General features: G+C 39.4%; 1 protein-coding gene across 5 annotated transcripts; it reads left to right on the top strand.

The window, feature by feature from the left end:
• Positions 1 to 7,435: 7,435 nt before the first annotated feature.
• LOC129153203 (uncharacterized) lies at positions 7,436 to 16,985 on the top strand. 5 transcript variants are annotated; one of them, XM_070556188.1, is made up of 8 exons: positions 7,436 to 7,491; positions 9,275 to 9,339; positions 10,851 to 10,952; positions 11,997 to 12,077; positions 12,298 to 13,320; positions 14,155 to 14,310; positions 15,091 to 15,183; positions 15,668 to 16,985. In XM_070556188.1, the coding sequence occupies exons 5-8, from the start codon at positions 12,973 to 12,975 to the stop codon at positions 15,992 to 15,994; spliced, it is 924 nt and encodes a 307-aa protein (XP_070412289.1). In that variant the 5' UTR covers positions 7,436 to 7,491; positions 9,275 to 9,339; positions 10,851 to 10,952; positions 11,997 to 12,077; positions 12,298 to 12,972; the 3' UTR covers positions 15,995 to 16,985. The 5 variants fall into 5 exon arrangements, with proteins under 5 accessions (XP_070412289.1, XP_054588426.2, XP_054588423.2 ...); XM_054732451.2 differs by lacking the exon at positions 10,851 to 10,952; XM_054732448.2 differs by having other exon boundaries at positions 10,851 to 12,077.
• Positions 16,986 to 23,561: the final 6,576 nt, after the last annotated feature.

The raw sequence follows: 23,561 nt of genomic DNA, 5'->3' as shown, positions 1-23,561 counted from the left end.
GGGCGTAGGCGTCATTTTAACCGGGGACGCCGGGGACATGTCCCCGGCAAAATTTGTGATTGGCCGCTGTGTCCCCCCCACTTTCAAAAAAGCCTGCTGATGAGTTTTTTTTTTTTTTACCAGCTCAGATCGTATACCTACGTCTGTTCCCAGCAGATTTTTAAATGTTGCAACTGGCATCTAATTATTTATACTTGAGCTTTAAATAAAAATAAAACCGTAATCAATTTAGATTATTTTTGTAATATTTCTGAAAAAGTGCCCTGCGTTATGCTGAGTACCCTGCCACCCAGCCGTCTGCAGCTGTGATAAGCAGGAGACCACGTCACCCACACTGCTCAAGAATCCCTTATTCTTCTTTAGCTCCAAGAGGTAAGCAATGTTATATTTTATTTAACACCAAAAGAAGGCGATATATTAATGTAATTAATGCAGGGGTCCTTCAGGCGTGTGTACAGCCACCCCAGCTGTTAGCATGTAGCTGGTGGAGGTGAGTACACGTGAGCAGAATTATATGTTGTTAAAAAGTCGATTTTAAGTTGAGTTAAGTAGCTTTTGTGACTTGTTTCTGACATGTGAGGGCTCTTGAGAGTGTTCTGTGAGAAGTTTAGCTGTAGCTTTAAAAAGAAAAGCAAGTTATATGTGTGATAATGCTTCGATTAGCGTGTTGCTAATAGAAGCTAACTTCTCGTGAGTGAGTGTTACGTTACTTCGCTGTCTTAACCTGAACAGAGTGTGATGCAGGATAATACACATTAGCCACGTTTACATGCGCAAAATCTCCTCTATCCGATGAAAATCTTGGCTGTTCGGAAATCCCAAATATCTGTAATGGACACTAATTTATGCACCAAGCATTCCATCCGAATAAATAGGTTGAGCATGCGCAGAGAATTGTATTTCCTGGAAAAGATGGTAAACAAATGCCATGAAACGAAATGAAAAGTGTAATGTGCAGAATTTTTGATCTGACTGGGTGTTCAGTCCATTTACTTGTGCCCATTTAAACGTGGCTAGTGATGGAAATTGTGTGTTCTTTTATACCAGGTAGGCTCATGTATGAATGTTACAGTAGAAAAATGTATTTGTGTTACAAGTGTTATTAGCAACTTTTGGTCATCCACTATAATCTGTTTTTTATGTAAAATGTGAAAAAAAAAACCTTGAATAGTAATAATAACCACTATACAATCACGCAGCACAGTAACATGTAAGTTGGTGGAGACCCCTGTGTGAGGCTGGGTAACACATATTGATGGAAATTGTGTGTGTTCTGTTGGACCAGATTGCTGCCAATAAAAGCAAGTTGAAGAACAATCTGGTGCCATAATCTGCTCTTTGGTGAATGTGGAGCACAAGAGTGATGACACAAATTGTCCAGACCACATCTACTGAACAGGTCAGAAGGTGATCCGTTACATTAGCCGTTCTCTCTTTATTTTGTTTGGATGCCTTGATGAGTCTTTTGAAGCTTAAAATAATATGAAGGATTCTTTAGTCAAAGATGGATCAGTTAACTATTTTATTAACAGAACAAAAATGAAAAGGGAAACAACCATTAAGTTTGAATGCACACAAATACACATTGTGAACACACTGAGAACAGTTGCATTCTGACTGACCTGTGTGTGTGTGTGTGTGTGTGTGTGTGTGTGTGTGTGTGTGTGTGTGTGTGTGTGTGTGTGTGTGTGTGTGTGTGTGTGCCCTACTACTAGCGTGCCTGTCAAATGACTCCCTAGCCTTCTTCCAGTTTCTGAACCCCAGAGAAATAAAGGTATGTTCAGTTTTTTTTCCCACTGTTTAAATGTTCTTTTTAAAAGCAGTTGTGCAGTAGAAGCACAAAAGTCCTTTAACTTCAGGACTGTAATGGAGCCAGGGGAAGATTTTGAACCAGCTCTCCTGGAAGTGAAGTGTGCGGTTCGGCAGAGTTTGTGGCTCAATGAGCTGTGCTGCTGGTTGGTATGGGGAACCTGGACCCTCAGCTGTATGGATCTCCTGGTTTGCATGTGGAGGGTTATCCTGCTTCCCGAGATCAGTAGCTGATGGCTCGACCTATAATGTAATTATTCAGTTGTCATTAGTTTCCATACATAGTTCTCAGAAATGTTTTGATTCTACACTGTTCTCCAGCTGGTCTACTATTGCCATTATGTTATATACACAACTTACTTTTCTGTTTGTATTTTAGTAGTAATTGTAGTGTTGTACATCTATCTGTTGTTGTTTTTATCAAATCTGTTTTCCTTCCACATTTTTGTACAAGTTGAACCAATGCAAAGCCCTGCAGATGGATAAAACTTGCATATGTTTGCTTCCTGAACCCTCACCTGCTGAATCTGATCTGAGCTTGTTTCAATACTCTCCATTTCTTCATCCAGTGATTGCACTTGCTGTAAGAGTATACCAAAGTTGGTTTCATATTTACTGTAAGGTTATATGATTTTCTGTTGATGTGAATTTCACCTCTCCATTCTCAGCTGGCTGTTCCTGAATGTGTTCATTTTCCCACACGCTCCCTCTCCTGGATTTACACACCTCGACTCACCCCAACTCTCGACCTGCCCCTCCCTATTTCTCCTCATCTCCTTTGCCCAGTAAGCCTTATCTCTGCACCTCCTCAGTTAAGACTTACTTCTCAGGACTCACCTTATTTTGCTCTCCCCTCCTCAGATGCTGAGTACGGACTTTACTCCATTCACTGGAAGCTCCAGTGCGCTTTTTGTTCCTGTCTATTAATAAATACCTTTTTTTGATCTTTATTACCTGTGAGTGTGTTGATTCTGTATGTCCTGGGTTAAGCTCCTTCCCCAGACCATGTCAATTTGTTTATTCAACTTAAGCCTAATAATAGTTAGATCTGTCTTAAAAATGTAAATTCTCTATAGTTTTCCCTGCTGCTTCTCTTTAAACTGAACAGAACCAGTGTACTGCAGGTTGTTTTGTTTTACATTTTTCTATAAAAAACCTCTTTTTTTAATCTATTACAGGTCAGCATGCACTGTGCTGCACATCTGCCTCTGTGCTGGTGAAGTTGTGGGTCTGGAGGATGAGCGTGAGGAAGATGTGTGTGGAGGAGGTCAGTGGTGCTCTGTCCTAGAGGAGGTACCAGTAAACCACCACTACTGTTAACAGGCAAGTCATTTATGTAGGAACCTCTGTTAAAAACAACAATGTAGTTTTATTTGCTGAAGAGTCACAATTGTTATACCAGTGGATCCATAAACCATCTCCTCTCATATTTCTGAATACATCTTACAGATGTAACAGTTGTCGTCGTCTGAGCCAGCCCAGCAGGCCCTGTAGATGGACGATGGAGTGGACAGTGAGAGGAAGCGTCCCAAAGCTCTCTCTGCAGACTGTCCTGTATGATGTTCCTCTTGCCAGAAAAGTCCAACCACGGGTCTGCTCCAGCCCTCCATCCACGTCTGGATCCTTCTGCAGCAGATCCAGCTGCACTGTTAAAGACTTCCTACTCACTCAGTTTAAATAAATGATCCAGGAAGAGTCAGTCAGGTTAATCCTGCTTTAACCGTACATAACTGGTCCATACTGGTTTTGATCTGTAATTAATTTTTATTTTTCCCAGAATTTCTAATGTTATTAGTCAGACCTGCAACTATTGGTCGTTTATTTAACAACCTTTACGGTGATGCAGACTTCTGTCACAGGAGCTCCACCAGCAAAGACAGTGAGTACTGGTTAATGACATGAATGGTTTTTCAATCTCATTTAACCAAAGCCAAGTTTCCTTAAGTAACACCCAACACTGGAGCTTATCTGTTGGTGATAACGAGGTTGTAAATGATCTCGTCTCAGTATTGACGCTGAAACTGTTCAAGTGTTGAAATCTTTGAACATATAAGAATGAAAATCTCTTCCGAATGCATGGAAGAAATTTTCTGCACCACGATCACAGCCCCCAACTTCATTAAAAGTGTATTGTGGTCTGAATAATTCTCTGTCTCTTCTCAGAGCCTTTCCTATAACCAGACAGCTAAACTCTCCAAGGGGGTGACTTGCTCTTTAAGAAGAAAATTAAAAATCACAGTTATTATGTACTGAAAAGTATGGTTTTTTAAAACGATGATTGCATAAAGAACTTAAAAATTTAAAGGATTGGAGTCATTGTAAATAAGCAGCAATACATGTTGGTTAGGCTGTGCCAGCCTAGCTCATGGGTTCTCCCATCCAGGAAGCTGAGACAACAAGTGTTCATACCTTTTATTCTTTTATTATTGTTCATACCTTTTATCCACAACCACCCCTCAAAATAGCCAGGAAAGCAATTCAATGGTAACCTTAATAACAAAGGGATATTTCACCCAAAAGTGTAATTTTGTCTGTTGACATTTTTCCCAGAGTGAGATGAGTGGAAAAAAACAATTGTTAACCAGCCCAGTCATTCTCCTGAGCCAGCTAGCTTTAGCTTAGCGTACAACACAGTAAGTGAATGCATCCAACTAGCATTGTGAGTAAAAAAGTCCTTAAAATCACTAAGTAAATCTGCTTGGTGACCTAAATGATCAGACTGACTGCAAGTGAAAATAATTAGTAACATAAAGGAATCACAGGTGCCATTTAAGACTTGGGACTACTTTATGACAAAGCACAAATGTAAGCCTCCGCTGGCAGCCCCAAATACCTGCTTCTGTATAGACAGATGCACGCCCAAAAACACACACGCGCGCGCACAATGAAAGCGCGAGAAATAAATAAGCACACAGGAAGGCACTGTCTCCTCTGACCGCACGTCACTGAACTGAAGCTAAAGGAGTACAGCCAGGTCAGGAGAATGACTGGGCTGGTTAAAATTGGTCTTGCCACTTATCTAATTCTGGGAAATATGTCAACAGACGACATTACCAATTTTGGGTGGAATATCAGGACAACTATATTGTAAAACCTGCTTTGACTGCCGGGGATGTTCCCACTCTGCTCCAGAAAATTCAATCATGTCATTGCAGTTTTCTTTGCTAGGTGGGATGAGGGAAGCTGAATGAAGTCAGAAAAGAAAGAACTGATGTTCAAAAGGATCCTGTAAGAACTGTTGCATTCCCATCATGCACAGCAGCTGTGGTATAGATAGACTGATGCATCTTCTAAAAACCTGAGAAGTTTCAGAAGTTTACTGCTACTAGATTGAGTAGGACTGGTTTCCAGTTTCACAGTTTAGTTGAAGAAATAAAACCCTGTTGTCTGACACAGCTAATCTTTTCAGTTTTCTCATTGTGTACATGCACATCAGTGCATACACATACATTATAAAGGTGTGGTTCACTGACAAAACACTTTTTTTAAATAAGTTTTCTGAATATAATCGGTCATGTCGGCTGAACATGGAAATAATCTCCTGCACCTGTCTCCTGCATTAGCTTCTGAGAGGAAATAGACTGTGAAACTCTAGTATTTTAAAAGCCTGACAGGTCTATGTCACATTGTCACTTAACATAACAGTGTCCAGGAAACAGCAGAGAACATCTCGGCAAGTAGAAGCTAATCTTTAGCATCAGCAACTCCACCCCACAGCAGAGCTGAACTTCAGTCGGCTATTTGTGGAGATAAAACAACGTTGCAGAGCAAACAAGGAGGTCGGCCATTTTGGTCCAAGTACTCGATTTAGTGGTTTTCGCACACGTTGTTTGGACATTGATGGCCCGTCGCCCTTTTCACCGATACCAAACACACATCTTTCATAATCACTCAAAACTACAATTCTAATTACACACACTTATTATAAATGCATAATAACAATGGTGCAAAAATTTAATAAAAACACAAAATAAAACTTGAATACTTTATTTTTTATACCAAACATTATTTCTATAAACACACACTTCTAATATACATTTACATAATCAAAACCAAGACTGGCAAAACTTCAAATGACAATTTTTTTTGCCATTTCACTCACATTTCAAACAAACATCTTTAATAACAACTCAAGCCACACTACTAGTAAAACACACTTCTAATATCAACTGAAAAACCAATATTACAAAAAAAAAAAAAAAACAAATAGAACTTACACCTCTTGTGCAAAGTCACCTTCTCGACAAACAAGATCCACTTCTTTACCATGATCTTCAGGAACTCCCACTATGGCAGCTCCATCACACTCCATGTCCACTGTGCTTGTGGAAGCATCTTGTCGTTCTAAATATATGCACCAGGAATTAGTTATTCTACTCACTTAAGCCCAAGTGTCCACTTTTTGGAGGGTATTGGAAATGTACATATGCATCTATAGCAAAACACTTACCATCTTGAAGAAAATCCGCCATTGCTTCTAACACTTCCACACGCATCTGAGACTCCATCAACTTCTGTTTGAAATCGCTGACTTGTTTCACCAGAAAATTGATTCTCTGTTGAGCTGCTTTTAGTGACTGATGTTTCTTATTTGCAATAACAATTAGATCCCTGCACACTCCTGAAACTTCTTTAAATGTATGTTCTTTGGGAACACCTGGGTCCAAACTAAGATACTGCAAAAAAAAAAAAAAAAGAAAAAAAAAATAGAATTATAATTAAAACAAACATTACAATTGATTTTTATTAACTTTAAAAATAAATACCAAAACAACATTTGTGCAATCTAATCAATAATACCACCAACTACTTACATTGATTACAAAAACAATATTTATATACAGTACAGGCCAAAAGTTTGGAGGCACGTTCTCATTCTATGTGTTTTTATTTTAATGAGCATTTACTTTGGGAGATTCTCTCTGAATGTGTTTGTATAAAGTTTTGTTGGCCTCAGTGACAATCTCCCAGTGAAATGGTCATGAAAATAAAGACAACACATTGAATGAGAAAGTGTGTTCAAACTTTTAGCCTGTACTGTATGTGCCTGTCAAAGTGATATTTAATTACAATTTAATCAAATACACATTGTAAAATCAACCCGCTGCTAATCTTTCTATCTATCTAATTGTATCAAACAAATTAATTCGTAGTTTAAGCTACTTCTTTATACTTTCACTACTAGTTTTTTGTATTACATAAATAAAGTCAAAACAAAACAGCTAAATAGCCCACCACACTTACACATACTTACACAGGCGATTTGTGCTCTATGCGTGGCAGATTGAATTTCTTCATCGTTGCACTTGGGAAATTTTGATGGCGAATATGTGGCCATTTTCTGCACTCTAAGAAATGAAACATGGGCTTTTTAAAAATTAATTCATAGTTTTATGTTCAATATACTTAAAATTTTTAATCTTAAGGGTGTAATTAATATTTTTAAATTTCATTTAATTAATTGTAAACCGTTCTAATGTTAAATAATATTGATGTTTCCAATTTATTGAACACTTTTAATTCAATCCAAAGAGCCCTTTCCACATCCTTTCTGAGCATGCGCAGAGAATGGGAAAAAAAATCTTCGCGCAGGCGCATTGACCTTCTTCATCTACGCCACACTGTTCTTTGGCCTCGTGTCTGGAAAGAGGGATTAATCACGATTCATCCGTTGGAGTTAAGGTAATTTCTTCCTATTTTTAATAGAATATAATTTAACTAGTACTTTGTGATAATGTATGGCGTATATTTTTCCGGTGAATATGTGGGCCGTATGTGTTCTGTAGGTTGTAGCATTTTGCTAGCATTGGAAACATTCATTAGCATATTCAACGTTACTGCACATCTGCATTTAAAATTTCATTCGAACTCCGAATAGCACACTTATTTTATTTGTTTTATTGCTCTATCAACGTTAGCCCGAACAAGAATTGGGATACATGTGCAGTGATTGTTGTTGAGTCCATACTCGTCTGTTTCACTGAAGAGAACCGCGAGCTGGTAGTTTGCAGTGAGTCTCAAAGAGACCTCTGAAGGTGACCCCCAATTGCCCCCAAAAATAAAATCAAGTATACTGGGTGGTTAGTGCTTCGTTTGTTTCGGTTTGTGCTGGTAAAATCATCGTTTCTATCGCTTCGGTGTCAAAGATATTGCACTTTTATTTAATAGGTCATTCAGAGTTCACCAGCCCCCGGCCAAAATCCGTGGAGTCTTGAAAAGTATTAAAAGGTGATAAATCAATTTCGGAAAAATTAAGACCCTTAAAAGTATTAAAGTCTTATCACGGCTTTATAAAGTCTTAAATTTTGAGATTTTTTTCTGAATTAGCCAACAGTTTGTTTTAGTTTTATTTTTTAAGGAACCGAGGGAGGGAGCATAAAAGATGAAAAAAAAAAACTAAGCTGTTGTGGGTGTTTTTCTCTCAGAGCACCAGGGTGGACGGGGTGGAAGCTCAAAAGTGCAAAGAACGCTCTGGTGTTCCCGGTGCATATTACGAACGCACCTAAATGTTAAGACGGAAGAGAATGTTGGTGAACGTGAACGCACAACGAAAATGGGGAAGTGCAAGTTTGCAGCGTCCTGGCTGGATATCCTGGATTTCAAAGAATGGCTGCAGCCAGTCGAGGGGAGCGTGAGGGAGGCATACTGTACGATATGCAAGAATTAAATAAGTTTCGTGTCAATGGGCATAAACTCCTTAAAGTCGCACATGTGTTGTGCTAGCCACAAAGCTGCTGCTAGCCGCCGAGAGCGGCAGCTACCCATCGCTAGCTTCTGTGGAAATCGTGTTGAACCACCACAACATAGTCCCAACGTAACGTCGCTCCACGATCGACAGTCGCACCTAGAGCCGGTCTGTCTCTGCTTCCTCATCTTCTGCAGCCGTTATCAGAGTGGCTCTGGGCAGCACAGCGACGCTGCATGCTGAGGTGTTAATAGTGTCTCCACACAGCGGAAAAACACCATTCCCTGAACTCAAATGAAAACTTGGCTGAAGTTTTCAAGGCTATGTTTCCAGATTCGGACATAGCGAAGTTGTTCACTTGTGGCAAGGACAAAACTGGATACATCATGTGATTCGGGTTAGCACAGGGGCGTGAACTCTGAATGACCTATTACATAAAAGTGTAATATCTTTGACACCTGTAGCGATACAAACGATGATTTTACCAGCACAAACCAACACAAAAGGAGCATTAACCACCCATACTTGATTTTATTTTGGGGGGCAAGTGGGTCATGTTCACAGACTGGGCTGCTCCGGCATATAATGGTAACCCTGCTCACAGGAACAGATTTATGAAATGAGTAATAGAAATTTTGGAGCATTTGAAATTTAGCTTGTATTATTAATACATTTTAAAAGAAACAGGAGTGTTCTTAAGTTTAGATCGTCTCTGTGCTACCCCTTTGCATGTGTCTCACTGTACAAAATTAATTTTTTCTTGTTTTCTTTTTCTCTGAGGTTGCTGGTTGTGGAATTTTGGAGCTGCAGAGATTTGAGCTGTGCTCCAAAAGTGCATGTTGAAGGTACCAAATGCTTTCATATTATTTACTTTTTCCTTAATACACAATTTTAAATTTTGAATTCTCTTATTTGGTCTTTCAGGTTATGAATGTGGTGTTGTAAGCTTTGCTCTTTAAGTGTATCTAAAAGGTACCAAATTCTAAAACACTTGAGACTTAAACACTCGATTCTTGGTCTGAGACGCTCATATCCGTGCATTTACAGTCATTGCCCTTGTACTTTCAAAACATGGGGTGGTCTTAGGACTCATCTAAGTCGTACACATGGTGCTAAGCCCTCTCACACTGTAGAACGTGTTATATTGACTTGTCCTTCTTGTCCTGAAAGCCACATACCAACAAGCAGAGAATACTTCCTCCATATTAATAAACATCTCAAGAGGTTGGAGACAGTAGATTGTGTTTATCAAAATTGTTCTTTCAAAACTAATGTGTATGGTACTTTCCAGACACACAAGAGTAGAAAACATTCTTCATGCACGCTCAGAGATTTCAAAAATGAAATAGTGAAAAGAACTGAATTTACAAGTAATAATGATCTTTCTGAGGAGTCTGCAGATGAAGGGCCCCCTGACTTGGATTGTGAAGCTGGTGTAGTTGGTGAAAATTTGGAGGAAGCTGTAGTTAAAAACCTTGCCTTGGTTTTGTTAAAGTTGGAGGTCTTTTCACATGTACCAACATCAGCAATTGACAATTTACTCGAGGGGCTACATTTTCTATTCACTACTTCTGCTTTACCCTTAACAAATAGCTTAACTTTGGCCGTTCTCAAGGAGCATAATATTGAGGTTAGTTCATCGCTAGTGAATGAGTTGTGCACTGCATTATACACTGGAAATCCACTACTTAGAAGTATTGCAAAAGGAGGGTCACTTGAAACAACATTTAAGCGCAAGAAGTTTTACTATGAAAAGTTTAATGTTGTTGAGCCAGAGGAATATGTTCTAGAGGAAACAACAAAAAAAACTTTCAATATATTCCACTGCTAAAGTTATTGGAGCAGTTACTTCAACGTGAAGATATTGTTGGAAAGCTAGTTGAAAACTATAAAAGGAGTCACTCAAATTCACAACTGCTTACATGTTTTCAGGACGGTGAGAATCAGAAGAACAATATTTTTTTTTCAAGTGAAGAGCTCAGAATTTCATTATGCCTATATATTGATGATTTTGAAGTGTGCAACCCACTAGGAACATCTAGAAAAAAACATAAACTTTGTGCGGTTTATTGGATTCTGGGCAACCTGCCTTCTGGTTGCAGCTCAGCCCTTTCTTCAATCTACTTGGCACTGTTGTGTAAAAGTGAATTAATTAAATCTTTCGGTTATGAAAAAGTACTTGAGCCTCTGCTGCGTGATTTAGTCACACTTGAGAAGCAAGGTTTATTCGTGCCCCTCCTTGGTTCATTTATCAAGGGTACAGTTCAGTGTGTCGTTGCTGATAATCTGGGGGCCCATGGGCTTGGAGGATTTGTGGAGAATTTTTCAGCTAATTATTTTTGTCGTTTCTGTACAGCCCAGCTTTCTGATATAAATACGTGTGAGGTAAAGACAGGATCATTTGAACGAAGAACAAAGGAAAATCATCGGCTTCATGTCAAGACTGCTCAAGAACAAGGTGTGAACTGTTTAGGTGTAAGAAAATCGTGTGTTTTAACGGATAACCTCTCGTATTTTAATGTTGTTACTGGTTACCCTCCCGACATTGTGCACGATTTCTTTGAAGGAATTGTTCCTGTCGAGTTGGCCCAGTGTATTGACCATCTTGTGTCAAAAAAGTATTTTTCTCTCGAACAACTGAACAATCGTATTCGTTCTTTTCCTTACAAGGAAGGAGATAAAACTAATCGCCCCACTGTGTTATCAAAAGCTGTAAGTAAGAAGAAGAGACGTTCTCTTGGGGGTAACGCACATGAAAACTGGTGTCTTATTCGCTTGCTTCCTTTTATCATTGGGCCAAATGTCCCTGCTGATGAACCAGCCTGGCTGGTTATTTTAGACTTAAAAGATATTGTCGAGCTTGTAGTAGCTCCTGTTCACAGTCTTCAATCTGTTGCATATTTGGAATGTAAGGTCTCAGAGCACCGAAAGCGTTACCAACAACTATTTCCTAACCAAAAACTGATGCCTAAACACCACTTTATTGAGCACTATGCAGAAATGATCAAATGTTTCGGTCCTCTTGTGTCGTTATGGACGATGAGATTTGAGGCCAAGCATAGTTTCTTCAAACAGGCTGTTCGGAACATCAAAAGCTTCAGAAACATAGCCGGCTCTTTAGCTCGTAAACATCAGTTAATGGTTGCATATAGAATGCTTTGTCCTGATGATGAAAACTCTACAGATGTTACTCGCGTGACAGAAGTGCCGTTGGATGTCCTTAAAGACAATGTTGTGAAAAGTATCACTAACAAACATCCAGACGTGACTGCTGTTAACTTAGCCACTGGCGGTTTTGTGAACAATATTCAGTACAAAAAGGGGATGATTGTTGTGCACGGATCATGTGGTGGTCTACCAGATTTCTGTGAAATTCAACATTTGTGCATTATTAAAAAAGAGACCCTCCTTATTCTGAAAAGACTAAATTCATGGTACATGGAGCACTATAGGGCTTTTCACCTACAAACAACAACAGATGTTGTTGTTGTATCCATGACAGAGTTGGCCGACCCATACCCCCTATGCGACTATGAAGTTGGACACTTGCGGATGGTCACCTTAAAAAGACATATTCACATTGGTAATTGTTTTATTTTTTTTCACTCATTGTTCGGTAAACAAACATTTGTGGCAACAAGTAAGTTTAATACAAATAAAACTGTCATGTTTTTTATACTGTATTGAGTAGTGTTTCATGATCCAGGAATTATCTATGTATGTATTTAGAAATATTGTCTGCTGGACAGTATTTCTTAAAAAAAATCTCTAAGGATAATCTATACACTGGTCTTGTTTTTCAGCTTGAAGAATGGCTGCTACTTTGAGGGTGATACTTGGAGTGGACAATTCATCCAAGTTGGTGCTTCCTTCTGGAATCCCTGGTTCAGTGGACATTTTAAAAGAGGAAATACAAAGACAGTTTGGATTGACTGAAGATTTCAGGCTTCAATATAGAGATGTTGAGTTTGACAATGAATACATGAATCTAACCACAACTGGGGACATTAAAGACAAGAGTACAATCAAAGTAATTTACACTCAAAACTCTGAGCCGTCCACTGTGCCCACCACAGCACCCACAGCTGTCTCCAGAGAGACATTACCACAGTTTAATGCGCCATCCTTGCCAGACACTGACATCCTTTCCTCCTCAGACTCCAGTTCCTCTTGTTCATCTCTTCGCGTGCGGAAATGGCCCTTAAACTTTCCAATACCAACGTTTAGTTTTGATGTGGATTTTCAGTTACACAGAGCCCAGCAAGAATATGAAAACAATGGGACTCTCTTAGACCCGAGCCCAAAACTCAAATCTGACATATTAGATATGTTGGCATCAGAAATTGCAAAATACAAAGTTTATCCATCGTGGAGATATTGATGATGTCGCTAAAGCGTTAATTCAAAAATATCCCTTTCTCAAAGAGAACGGATCTGTGACTGGCTGTGAAGGCTGGAAAGTAAGCCTAAAATACAAAATGGCCAATTACCGGACAACACTGAGAAACATAGGGTGCCCAGAGGTGGCAATAAACACTCTACAACACAAGAGAGAACGAGAGGAGAGTCCACGTCGAAACAACGTCAAAAAGCCACGGAAAGCAGAAGTGAACTTTTTACCACAATACCCTGCAGGAGAAACAAACAAAAGTCTGGAGGAAGAACGACAAGCACTACTGATTGAGGTGAAGAAAACAAACAACGATCAAATAATCAAAATAAAGATGGATAAGACGTTTGCACACAGAAGAAGAGAGGTGATTGAAGAGATGCCATTCATCGCAGAGTTCAAGAGCAGATGGCCGGCCCTCTTCAAAGTACCCGAGGTATGTATGAGTTTGAGTCCTGGTTTAAAACTGGCCGTGAACAGAAAAGTACTGCTACAAAGGTGATGTCACCGAGCTGATGTCTTTTCAGCTTAGTTGTGTTGTGAGAAAGGCATCACCAGTGGAATGAAAAATTTTGGGAAAACTTTGCTAACATTTGATTTTATTTTATTGATTAGCATTCAAATATCTCAGTGAAGACAGAATAAAGATTATCACAAAGCAAGAAAGCATGAGACAAGGCTAATCAAAAGGTATTGGCTGAAGCATTTGCTTATTACGCCAACCCTTTTAACAAAAGATCTTTTTGCATGCAGCTACTGTACACAGGGCTCGGAAGCATAAAACAAAGCCAAAACAGACAAACCAAAAAAAAAAAAAAACTTTCCACCTTAGATAAATAACTACATCAAAGCAAAACAATCAAGTTGTTTTTTTGTTTTTGTTTTTTTGCTCTTTTCATTCTTGATTTATATATTTCTCTAATACTCTATTTTATCATGATACACGTCAGTTTCATTTTACAACTAAAGTGCAAAATCGTACTGCATGCGTGAGGCACTCTTTTGCAGCCACCTGATTGTGCCAGTCCATCAATAAATGTTTTGGGTGGCATATTGGAATAACTTTTCTGTCTATTAAAAAATATTTTTTTTTCGTAATTGATTTTGGCACATTCCCATCTGATGAATCGATTTTCCCCCCCCTTTTTCTTTCTTTAAATCAAACCTGGACAGCACCAGAACTTTTTGTCTGGTATTAGATCAGGTTTGGTCTGATTTAGTCCTGTTTTTAGCTGAACAATTAAAAATTTTTTATTTTTGAACTTTGTAGATCAATGCGGAGTTCACCCGAATCACCACAGTTCCACTGCTGTCCACATTCATGAGAAGTCTTGACCAGTACTCTAACCAGTTGATGAAGATTCTACGAAAAAAAGGAGGGGAAACAGCACGGCAGATCACAGCAGCGTTGTCTGCAATTTCACAGGTATTCTGTCTTGTTAAAATGTTCTGTAACTAATAGATTAGTTGCAGGTTGATCTCAGGTCTGGTTATGAACCTGTATTTTTAACTTTCTTGGGTTATTTTATGCTTGTTCTCTCCTCCTTCTCATCTCGCTTTTGGCTTATATTCTGGATTTGGTCCTGACACAAAGCAGAGCTAAGTAACTCATGCCCCTAGAGGCCATAAGTGCCGCTGCTGGCATTGCAGCTCTTTCCTTTTTTTGTTACTCATTAATTGTCCAAAGGAATAATTAGCTACACTGAGAAAAGACAAAGGCAGAGGACATTTCACATTTCGCCACAACTCAGTGACACAATAGATTATTTTTTCTTCACTCAAACTAGGTATAAATACTGCAACTGTGGAGGTAGCCCGCATACCTCATATTAACGTGACAGTGTAGTTTTTGTCATTAATTTTTGGAAATATCCATCAAAATGTTTTTGATTCCTTTGAACAACACTCCTAAGCAACAACACTTTTCTTCCTTCTTTTGGGTGGTACACCATGCTAAAGCTGCATTTCCCGCAACCCAATGTATCGCAATCAGTGTAATTGGACTCTAAACTTAAAATCTTTATGGGAATGAATTGGTAAGCTTCTCATTCTCTAACACAAAATAGTACTTGCTTGCAAAAAGCATGTTTAAAATTACTTAGAAAAAATTATGAATTGGTTAAACAATAATAAAAATTGACGAGTTCTGTGGGGGTCTCTAAAAACTTCAAAAAAGTAATTGCTCTGCATGTGTCGTTTTGTTTAGAGTTCCCGAATCGAAGTGAAGCGTGAATGCATCCTTAAAGCTGTGATTATATACCTGAATGAGAACCCTGAAAATCTCATCAAAGAGTACATGGTAAGTTCATTTTTAAAAGGATATTCCACCCCTCAGTAAAATTTTGACTGTCATAATTCCCAGAGTTTTGTAAGTTGAAAAATGTATTTTCTAAACAAGCCCAGGTATTCTCCTGATCTGGCAGCAATCAGTTTTCTTTAAATTAGCTTACAACAGTAAAGTGCCTGGGAACTACTAGGATTTTCTTTCCATTCACCTAAATTGTTTTATGCGAAACTAAAGAAAATAACCCTGGTCAGCAGAATATTGATAATATTATTGATGCATTCTCCTTCTGCCCTCTCCATGTTTCATGTATCTTCTTCTTGGTCTTTATTTGGTGATAGTCTTAAATCCACATCTTTCTTTGGTCTGTTCTTCTCAGTCTCATTCAAGGATATGTGTAATTAGGGTAGTGTGTACCATTTTAACTAAAATGGAGTGAATAGATAGATGTTGCGATGACCAAAATACAACAGATTTAATATATTTCTATCCTTTTCAGGATTGCAACGTGATGGAAGCTGATGAGCTCGAGAGGATGGATTTGGGTGTTTATAAAATAATCCACGAAGGAGCACAGCCTGATGACTCCCTTGAAGATGTTGGCATCATTATCGAGAGATGCACCGTCTTGCAGGATCTTCACGATGTGGCGAGCGGGTGTGCACTTTTGTTTGGGCTAATCTACTGCCTCAATCTGAGTTACCCAAAGCCACTTCGCTACACATTTGAGTTCTTCCAGAAGGTGCTCATGGGCCTGGAAGACAAAAAACTGTCTAACAAAATCCAAGTGCTGAAGAACAAACTCTGCCAAAAGGAGACACAATGACTCTTCTAAAAAAAAAAATGTCCCCCAAAATAAGTGCTCTGTTTTCTTGCAGAGTAAAAATGTTACAGTTTAAAAGTTTATAAATACATATATGTTGATCCTTGTTTGTAAATATTTTTTCAGCACTTTTAATGTTTAAGAGATTTACTGAATGCCATTTTTCTTTTGATTGTGGAAAAGAAAACACATTTCAGAAACTGAGTTTTTTTAAACTGGGGACAAAATTACCCAGATTGATTTTTGTTGTTGTTGTTTCACTTTAACATTTCTGCAGTTTGAGTTACTGTGGTAATTCTGCAGACTGTAGCCATTGCAGACCTACAACTGTACTACACTGCACTGTCACTTGGTTGAAACTGGAAAGTTGTTTCAAATGTTTACATTTTGTTTTAGGCACTTCATTTAATGTTGCATTATGCAGTGTTTTTTCCATGTTTAAGCTTTGGCTCATTGAAAGCTATTGTTCAAGTTGTTAAAGCAACACAATTTTTTTCTCTTGTATTTATACTTAGTTTTAGCTCTGGTGTACCAAGTTTCCATTGCAGGTCAAGGATATTGAGTTTTATAAATGTTAAAGTATGTGTGCACAAAAATGTGAAAGGTTGTCACCTGTACTCAAATGAAGTGCTGGATTTTTGGGCCTAGTATTAAGAATGTTGTGAGATTTGCTACATGCATTTTTTTTTTTTTTTTTGTTAGAAATACCAAAGTTATAGTTCTGAATCTGATTTTTGGAACTGGGGACTAAATCGTCCAGATTAACCTTTTTGTGTCATTTAAGTATTTTATGTAATTGGATTGCTGTGATAGATCTGCAGATCTGACTATAATCAAATGTATTGAATTCGGCATCCTACGGCACACTACAGTGTCACTTTGTTAAAACTTAAATGTTGCTTCCAATGTTGCTCCATTTAATATTGCCTTATGCGGTGTTGTTCCCTGTAGAAGCTTTGCCTTGCTTATCGTTAATAAAGTTGTTGGTGCAGCACCCTTTTTTTTTTCTTTTTGCATTGACACTTTATGTAAGCTTTGGTGTAAAAGAGTTTTCTATTGTAGGTCAAGGATCTTGAATGTTATAAATGGTAACATGTGAGCAAGTGTAAAACGGTTCTTGAGTTGTCACCTGTACTGTAGTTAAGTTTTGGACCTTTTGCTGAAGACCTCTTAAGTTCCAAACACCTAATTACAATGTATAGATGACAACTCAGGAATTTTTCTAGACTTGTTTTGATGATACCTAAACATTTAGCATATAGATGAAACTATTCATTAAATCATAATTAATCAAATTAATTAGGTCCAAAGCACAATGTAAATGGTGCCATTAAATTAAAATTAATATTGTCAATTGAACCTAAAGCAATACAGTTAATACAATGAACAAAGTGTTTAAATTCAAATTAATGGTGTTAAATAGTGACAATGAAAGGAAAGCTGTTGCTTTTATATAACAATTTCACTTCTGGTATACATCACCATTGAAATTGCAGACAACAACCATATTGATTTATGTTTAATTGACCAAGTTTTGTGGAAAAGATTGCCTTAACTTTGTCAATTAAATCCAACGTTTTATTTCTTAGAGTGTGAAAAACAACAAAACAAAAAACAGCCTTAAAAGTAATTCTGTTTCAATATTCTCAGCGTTTTAAATGGGCTGCTCTTACAAGATATTACAAACAGTTAAAATGGTAAACATCACATACTTAGACCTGCTCTGGGGAGCCCAGTTGGGGGGGGGGGGGGGGTCATTTAGACTTGGCCCACAAAATGTCTTCAAACAGCCCTGGGTGTGTGACTGAGTTACAAAGGTGATCTGAATTGTATCAAATGTATAATTATTACATGTGTATAACTTATTGTTTTATACAGGTAAAAATGTGTAGTGGAGATAAATCTACCTACATTTTACTTTTCAACACTTTGTTTTGTTTTCTTGTTTTTAATTAACTATTTTTCTGTCCTGTCTGTCTCTCATCTTCCTGCATCTCCTCTAAACTCTCCAGAAAATCTGCTGCCTGGATTATTACTTTTTCAACTCATCAGTTACTTTTGAGCAGTTCAAAGGAATCTCCTGACCGCAAAGCGGAGTGCGCGTTTCAATGCGTCAGTTTATGGCAAGCCAAAACCGCCACAATACGCCACTTTCCCAACCCGTCTAGTTAAGAAATGGTGAAAAAAACGTCGTTTGATGTGCCAAGACGTCGTATAATACGGCGAAAACTCTGCCAGAACGCCGTAATTGACGCCGTTCTGAACGGTCCCGTAGAACGTCCATAAAATACGACGTTTGGGCGATTGTCCAGTTGCCCATATGGTTAATCCGGCCTTGCCTACACCTTATAACTAAGTTAGTTTGTTACTAGTTAGTTAAACTAACTTTATTAATGCATGACTTTGATTAGCATTTGTGTCCCCGCGACAGATCTCAGACAGATCATCACACACTCATGCTTGACATATTTACTTAATTCACGGGAAAAAATCGGAATGGTCATTTCTCTTGGCGCCCTTCCCCCCAGCCTTTGTTCCCTACTAACGCGAAGGGCAAAACATCTACTTTCTAAAAAATAGGTTTAACTCATTTAACCGTTATAAGAAACTAGTAACATCAACATTAAACCATAACACACATATAACTGCATACAATACCTTCAGTTTCTGCAAACAACTATGGAACACTCGTTCTGAAACACGTCAATCCGCTACTAAATCCAAAACTTCCACTTAATCAGTCCAGTTAAATGTGGGCGGAACTTACAGGTATGCGGAACAATACTAACATATCCATACTCCGATTCTGGCTATTTATGTTTTGGAATAGATACTGTCATCAAAATATCGATGTTTGAGTGATTTAAAGTTATTAATTTGCTGGTCATTCTTCAAAAATTAGGTTTTTTTGGCCAGAACTACTTCTTCTTACGCCAACCGTAGTGCGTGGTACGGCACAATATAAATACCTTAACCCACCACTAGGGAACGCCCTTCCGTCTTCTGATAGACGGTACATTCGAGCACACGACAGAGCAAAACGTGCACGTGTGGCAGCCTCTCTGCGAGCACAGCAGCCTCTCTGCGCGCGCGGCAGCCTCTCTGCGCGCTCGGTTTCTGACTCCGCTCGCTCGGGTTTTGCCAATCCGGAGGCGTGTCCGTGGCCAGTGTTGGGAGTAATGCGGTACAAAAGAAATTAATTTCTGTAAATGCATTGCTTTTTGCTGTAACGTGGTAATGTAAGGCATTACAGGGAAAGAAAATGGTAATATTTACTCCGTACAATTGTCAGCAACGCGGTAATTACTATGCATTTTTAAACCCAGAATCAAGATCTGTTCCTTAAAAATTCAAATTGCGGGAAACCCAAAGAAAGATCCAGTATCTGCATATATTACGTCATTTATGGACTCAGCTTTGATGATGATGAGCGATAGAGCTACCGCCAAAGTCTTTCGTTAGTGCTCGGTAGAACTCGGAGATTCTCGACTCCAGCACGTTTTTGGCCGTCACTCATCACGATCGTGACACACACGTAATAAACATGGTGCGCCTACAACCAGCAGCAGCATGGATACCGGATCTCAGCAGCCACTGAATTCAGTTCGGTCTCTTCTCCAGTATCCGTTCGAGAGGAGAACTATGGTGGAAAAACTTAATATCAAAGAGCTTGGACCAGATCAGCCCGACGTAAAGATAAGCCAGCAGGAGGAGGAGAGAGGTAAACTGTACACACGAGCCTTCTGGGAAGGCTTGGCTAGCTGGATGCAATCACGCTAATGCTTTCCAAACGACTGGGACAGATGAGGCATGGATTGAGTCAGGAGTTACGGACATGAAATATTTTTCTGAGAAGGTGAAGAAACATGAGTTATCCCGGTCACACATGGACAACACGGTGAAGCTAGCTATGCTAGGCAGAGCTAACATAGCCATGCAGCTAGAGACGAGGGACGCAGGCTTGCAGTGAAGAAACACAATGAAGAAGTGGATCAGAACCGGCACATTTTGTCCAAGAGAGAGTTGTCAACACAGTGTATGAGCACAAGGATGACCTCCTCAGATTTTTCCAGATGATCAGAGACTCAGATGACTTTAATCCAGTCACTGAGAGAGAGGCAGGAGGCTTTGTGAGAATGCTGGAGGAAGAAGATTACGGCTTTCTGCTGGCACTGTGTCACAAGATCATGCCACATGTGAACATGCTCTTCAACCAGCTGCAGAAGAGGAACATTGACTCTGTCTCCATCACAGGGGTAATCCAGAGCTTCAACAACAGTATACAAAAGATCAGGTACATACTTGTTTATTTAATATTATTCTGATTAAATTCTCCAGTATGTTAGTTTCACAAAATGTAATGTGGATGTGAACCATATATGGTCATGTTATTTTATGTGCAATTTAATGCAGTATTTTTCAACCTTGGTCCGCAAGGTAGTGTGCCAATAGTCAGACATACGTGGATTAATCCCTTTGTCCAATAATGTAAGACAGGAAATAAAAGAGCTGTGCTTAATTCAAGAAATTGTGAAGTTGTGCACAAAACTCAAAAAACACAAGTTTGTTTAAAAAAAATAGCACAGCCCCAACAAAAATATTTTTCACCAGCCGCCACTGCTGGCAAGTGACACCTTTTTTCAAGCGTATCTGTTGGATGGCCTGGCCAGGTGGAACGAAGACCATGTCAGCAGAAGGGAGATCAGAGCCTCACCCCTAAAGCGGCCTCCTGAGGCATGCTGCAAACCAGCTGTCACAGGAAGTTCTCGGGAAGAGCTGTGTGAATTACACAGGGCCACAGGCGTACACAGGTGTGTTACCTGAGCTGATGCACGAGTCAGAGGAGACGAAGTTCAGCTTTGACCAAGCTCTGATTAGATTAATATTTCATGCTAGCTAATTAAAAGTCAACAATGTGTTTGTTTGCTGAAATTGTGTCGTGACAGTGACTTACAGTTAAACAAACGTTAATTAAAGTTAAAGTTAATTTTTGATTCATTGCTTTCAGGGAAACTCATTGGGGTCAAGTATATCTACGACCAAACAGGAGATGTTCTTGAGGACCGCAGAGTGGCAAATGCAGCATTGGAGACAGAGGAAGTAGCTGTGGCAGAAGATGAGGACTTTGAAGAGTCTGAGGATTTTGTGGATCTCACAGTTCCCATTTTGGAAACCATGCTCCGACTCCTCAACCTGCCTGTTCACATGACTTCTTGACATCACCTGCATCTGAACCCTTCCTAGAGATAGCATCTGTAGAAGTTAAACATGCTCCTGTTGATGCAATGAAAGAAAGTGAGTGATGTTCATGCCCAAATATCACATAGATGGGAAAGTCAAGATGGATTCTTTTATTATGTAAAGTCACATGACATAAGTGACTTTAGAACCAGGTTACTGATTAATTTTGTTCTATGAACCTGTGTCTGAAAGTGTGGGTGTGTGTGTGTGTGTGTGTTTAATAAAAGGTTTTGATATTTATGTTTAGCTGCATCTCCATCAAGGCTGCCTGATTTCCACTCTGATGACACCTGCTCCAGGGACATCAAGGAGACAGGTAAGTTAGATATGATTTGGCTACTTTTGCCCATTTCTTTTCTTATAAATACGTGACAAACAACATTTAGGACTCCGTTGGCCCCGACAACACAGAAGGTTTCAGAGCTGTGCAGAATTTGACTGAAGCACTCTTCAGTCTGAGAGAGCACAGCCTGGCTCTCACCCTTGAAAACTCCAATAACACTGTCGCTCTTTGGAAAAGATTGTCAGAACACAAAAAGGAGCGCACCGTTTTTTAACCACGCCACCAAACAACCCTGAACAAAGGCCATTTTAGAGCAACAAAAAAAATCGTTGCACCAGGCGTTGAGTCGACAAAACGGTATATTGCTCACAGCTGTTCAGCCACTGATGCATATTCTTCTACAGATCTTGCCTCAGTCCATTTCTCTTACTTTTGTCCTCCTAGGTTCTATTCTGGAGCACGCATTCCTGGACAGTAGCCGGATTGCAACCAGATTGTTGAAGCCCTTTTTGTCCAGCTCTGCATGGCTTACCCAAACCCAAAGACAGTGGAAGGTGTGGCATTTTCAAGGTGGACCCTCATAATTCGTGCTTACAAGCACATTAGAGAGTGCATCCTGAACAACATCACAATCATGGAGGAGACTACCATACAGTTGCCAGAAGTCAACAAAACAACCCTCACACAGTGGTGAGTTAAAACTGTGTCATAATGAATAATGATGGACTCAAATTAGCTGACCCAGAGACAAACAGAATAACTTAAAGAAGATTTATTCACAAGCGGGATACACAAAAAGTACTCCACAGGAGGATCAGTGGAGTAATGATAATTCACTTGTAGTGCTCACTCCACTGGAGGTACGGTCTGCTCAGGGGGGTGTGAGAGAGAAGGGTGAAGATTAGATGGATCCACAAATTAATTGAAATCTTTAAAGGGGTCAAAGGATGGTAGCCTACCACAACACCACATTCCACCATGCTGCAGCACCTGACCAGGAAACATCCACGTGTAAATGTCACTTCTGCAAGCCGACTCGGGGGTCCGCTATATATTCTGCGGACGCTGTGCGACTTTTTCGTTTGTAGCACTCAGTTTCAGCTCACACTGTGCGTCTGGTAGCAACACGTCGTACCTAAAAATGTGCTAAAAATAGAAGTTTTTACACAACACGTCAGACTTTTTATTGCGTTGTTATTGATGTCTGTTGCTCCTCGAGATCGTTGCAGGAGGACACAGTTATTTATGAGACTGGCGGAGGAAAACAAAAAAGTAAATAAATGTTTAGGGATGAGTACCGAATTCGGTACTTTTTAAGGTAACAACCAAATTCCACAGTACCGAACGAGCACCGATTCACTTCATTTGAAACAGTGCCTCGTTACGGTACCCGTCCTTCATAACGAGAACTTGCCTAGACAGCTGCGCATGCGCAAGAGCGTTATGTCATCGGTCGCTGCAAGCGAGTTGTAAACAGCAGCATGGTGAAACCAGCGACAACAATCTAAGTGAGACATCCTCATCTTAATCTGCTCCGGTAGGTAAATAAAATGTTTAACATAACGTTAGCTTGATTTGTTAGCTTCCGTTTCACTAATGGTGCGTTCGCTTTCTCCTCGGAACTCCAAAATTCCGACTAGAAGAACATGAACGCGCTCTAAAGTTTGGCTTCACTTTACTAAATGCAACGGGTGATTGGGTGAAGATGAAACCAGCGACGACGATCTAAGTGTGAGGCATCATCGTTTAAATCCGCTCCAGCAGTTAAATAAACTGTTTAAGATAACGTTAGCTTGATATGTTAGCTTCCATTGCCACCATTGTTATCTTAGAACATGGCCTAGCAAAGCCCAGCACCAGTTCCTGGAGCTCACCATGTTTACTGGAAAATAAACCTGATGGCTCATATAGATTTGTTACTGACTACCGCAAGTTAAATGCAAAAACCGTCCCAGATTCGTTTCCTTTGCCTCATGTAGAGGATTGTATGGATAGTGTGGGTTCAGCTACATTTGTTACTAAACTAGATCTTCTAAAAGGCTATTG

Source organism: Nothobranchius furzeri, chromosome 11, assembly GCF_043380555.1.
Source record: "Nothobranchius furzeri strain GRZ-AD chromosome 11, NfurGRZ-RIMD1, whole genome shotgun sequence".
Taxonomy (NCBI): Eukaryota; Metazoa; Chordata; class Actinopteri; order Cyprinodontiformes; family Nothobranchiidae; genus Nothobranchius; species Nothobranchius furzeri.
This window is presented reverse-complemented; position numbering and strand designations above follow the sequence as displayed.

Coding starts and splice junctions, on each gene's coding strand:
- LOC129153203 (XM_054732451.2), top strand. CDS start 12,973: ATGGCCAATTACCGGACAACACTGAGAAACATAGGGTGCCCAGAGGTG. Junction 14,311..15,090: donor CGTTGTCTGCAATTTCACAG/GTATTCTGTCTT, acceptor CGTTTTGTTTAG/AGTTCCCGAATCGAAGTGAA. Junction 15,184..15,667: donor ATCTCATCAAAGAGTACATG/GTAAGTTCATTT, acceptor TATCCTTTTCAG/GATTGCAACGTGATGGAAGC.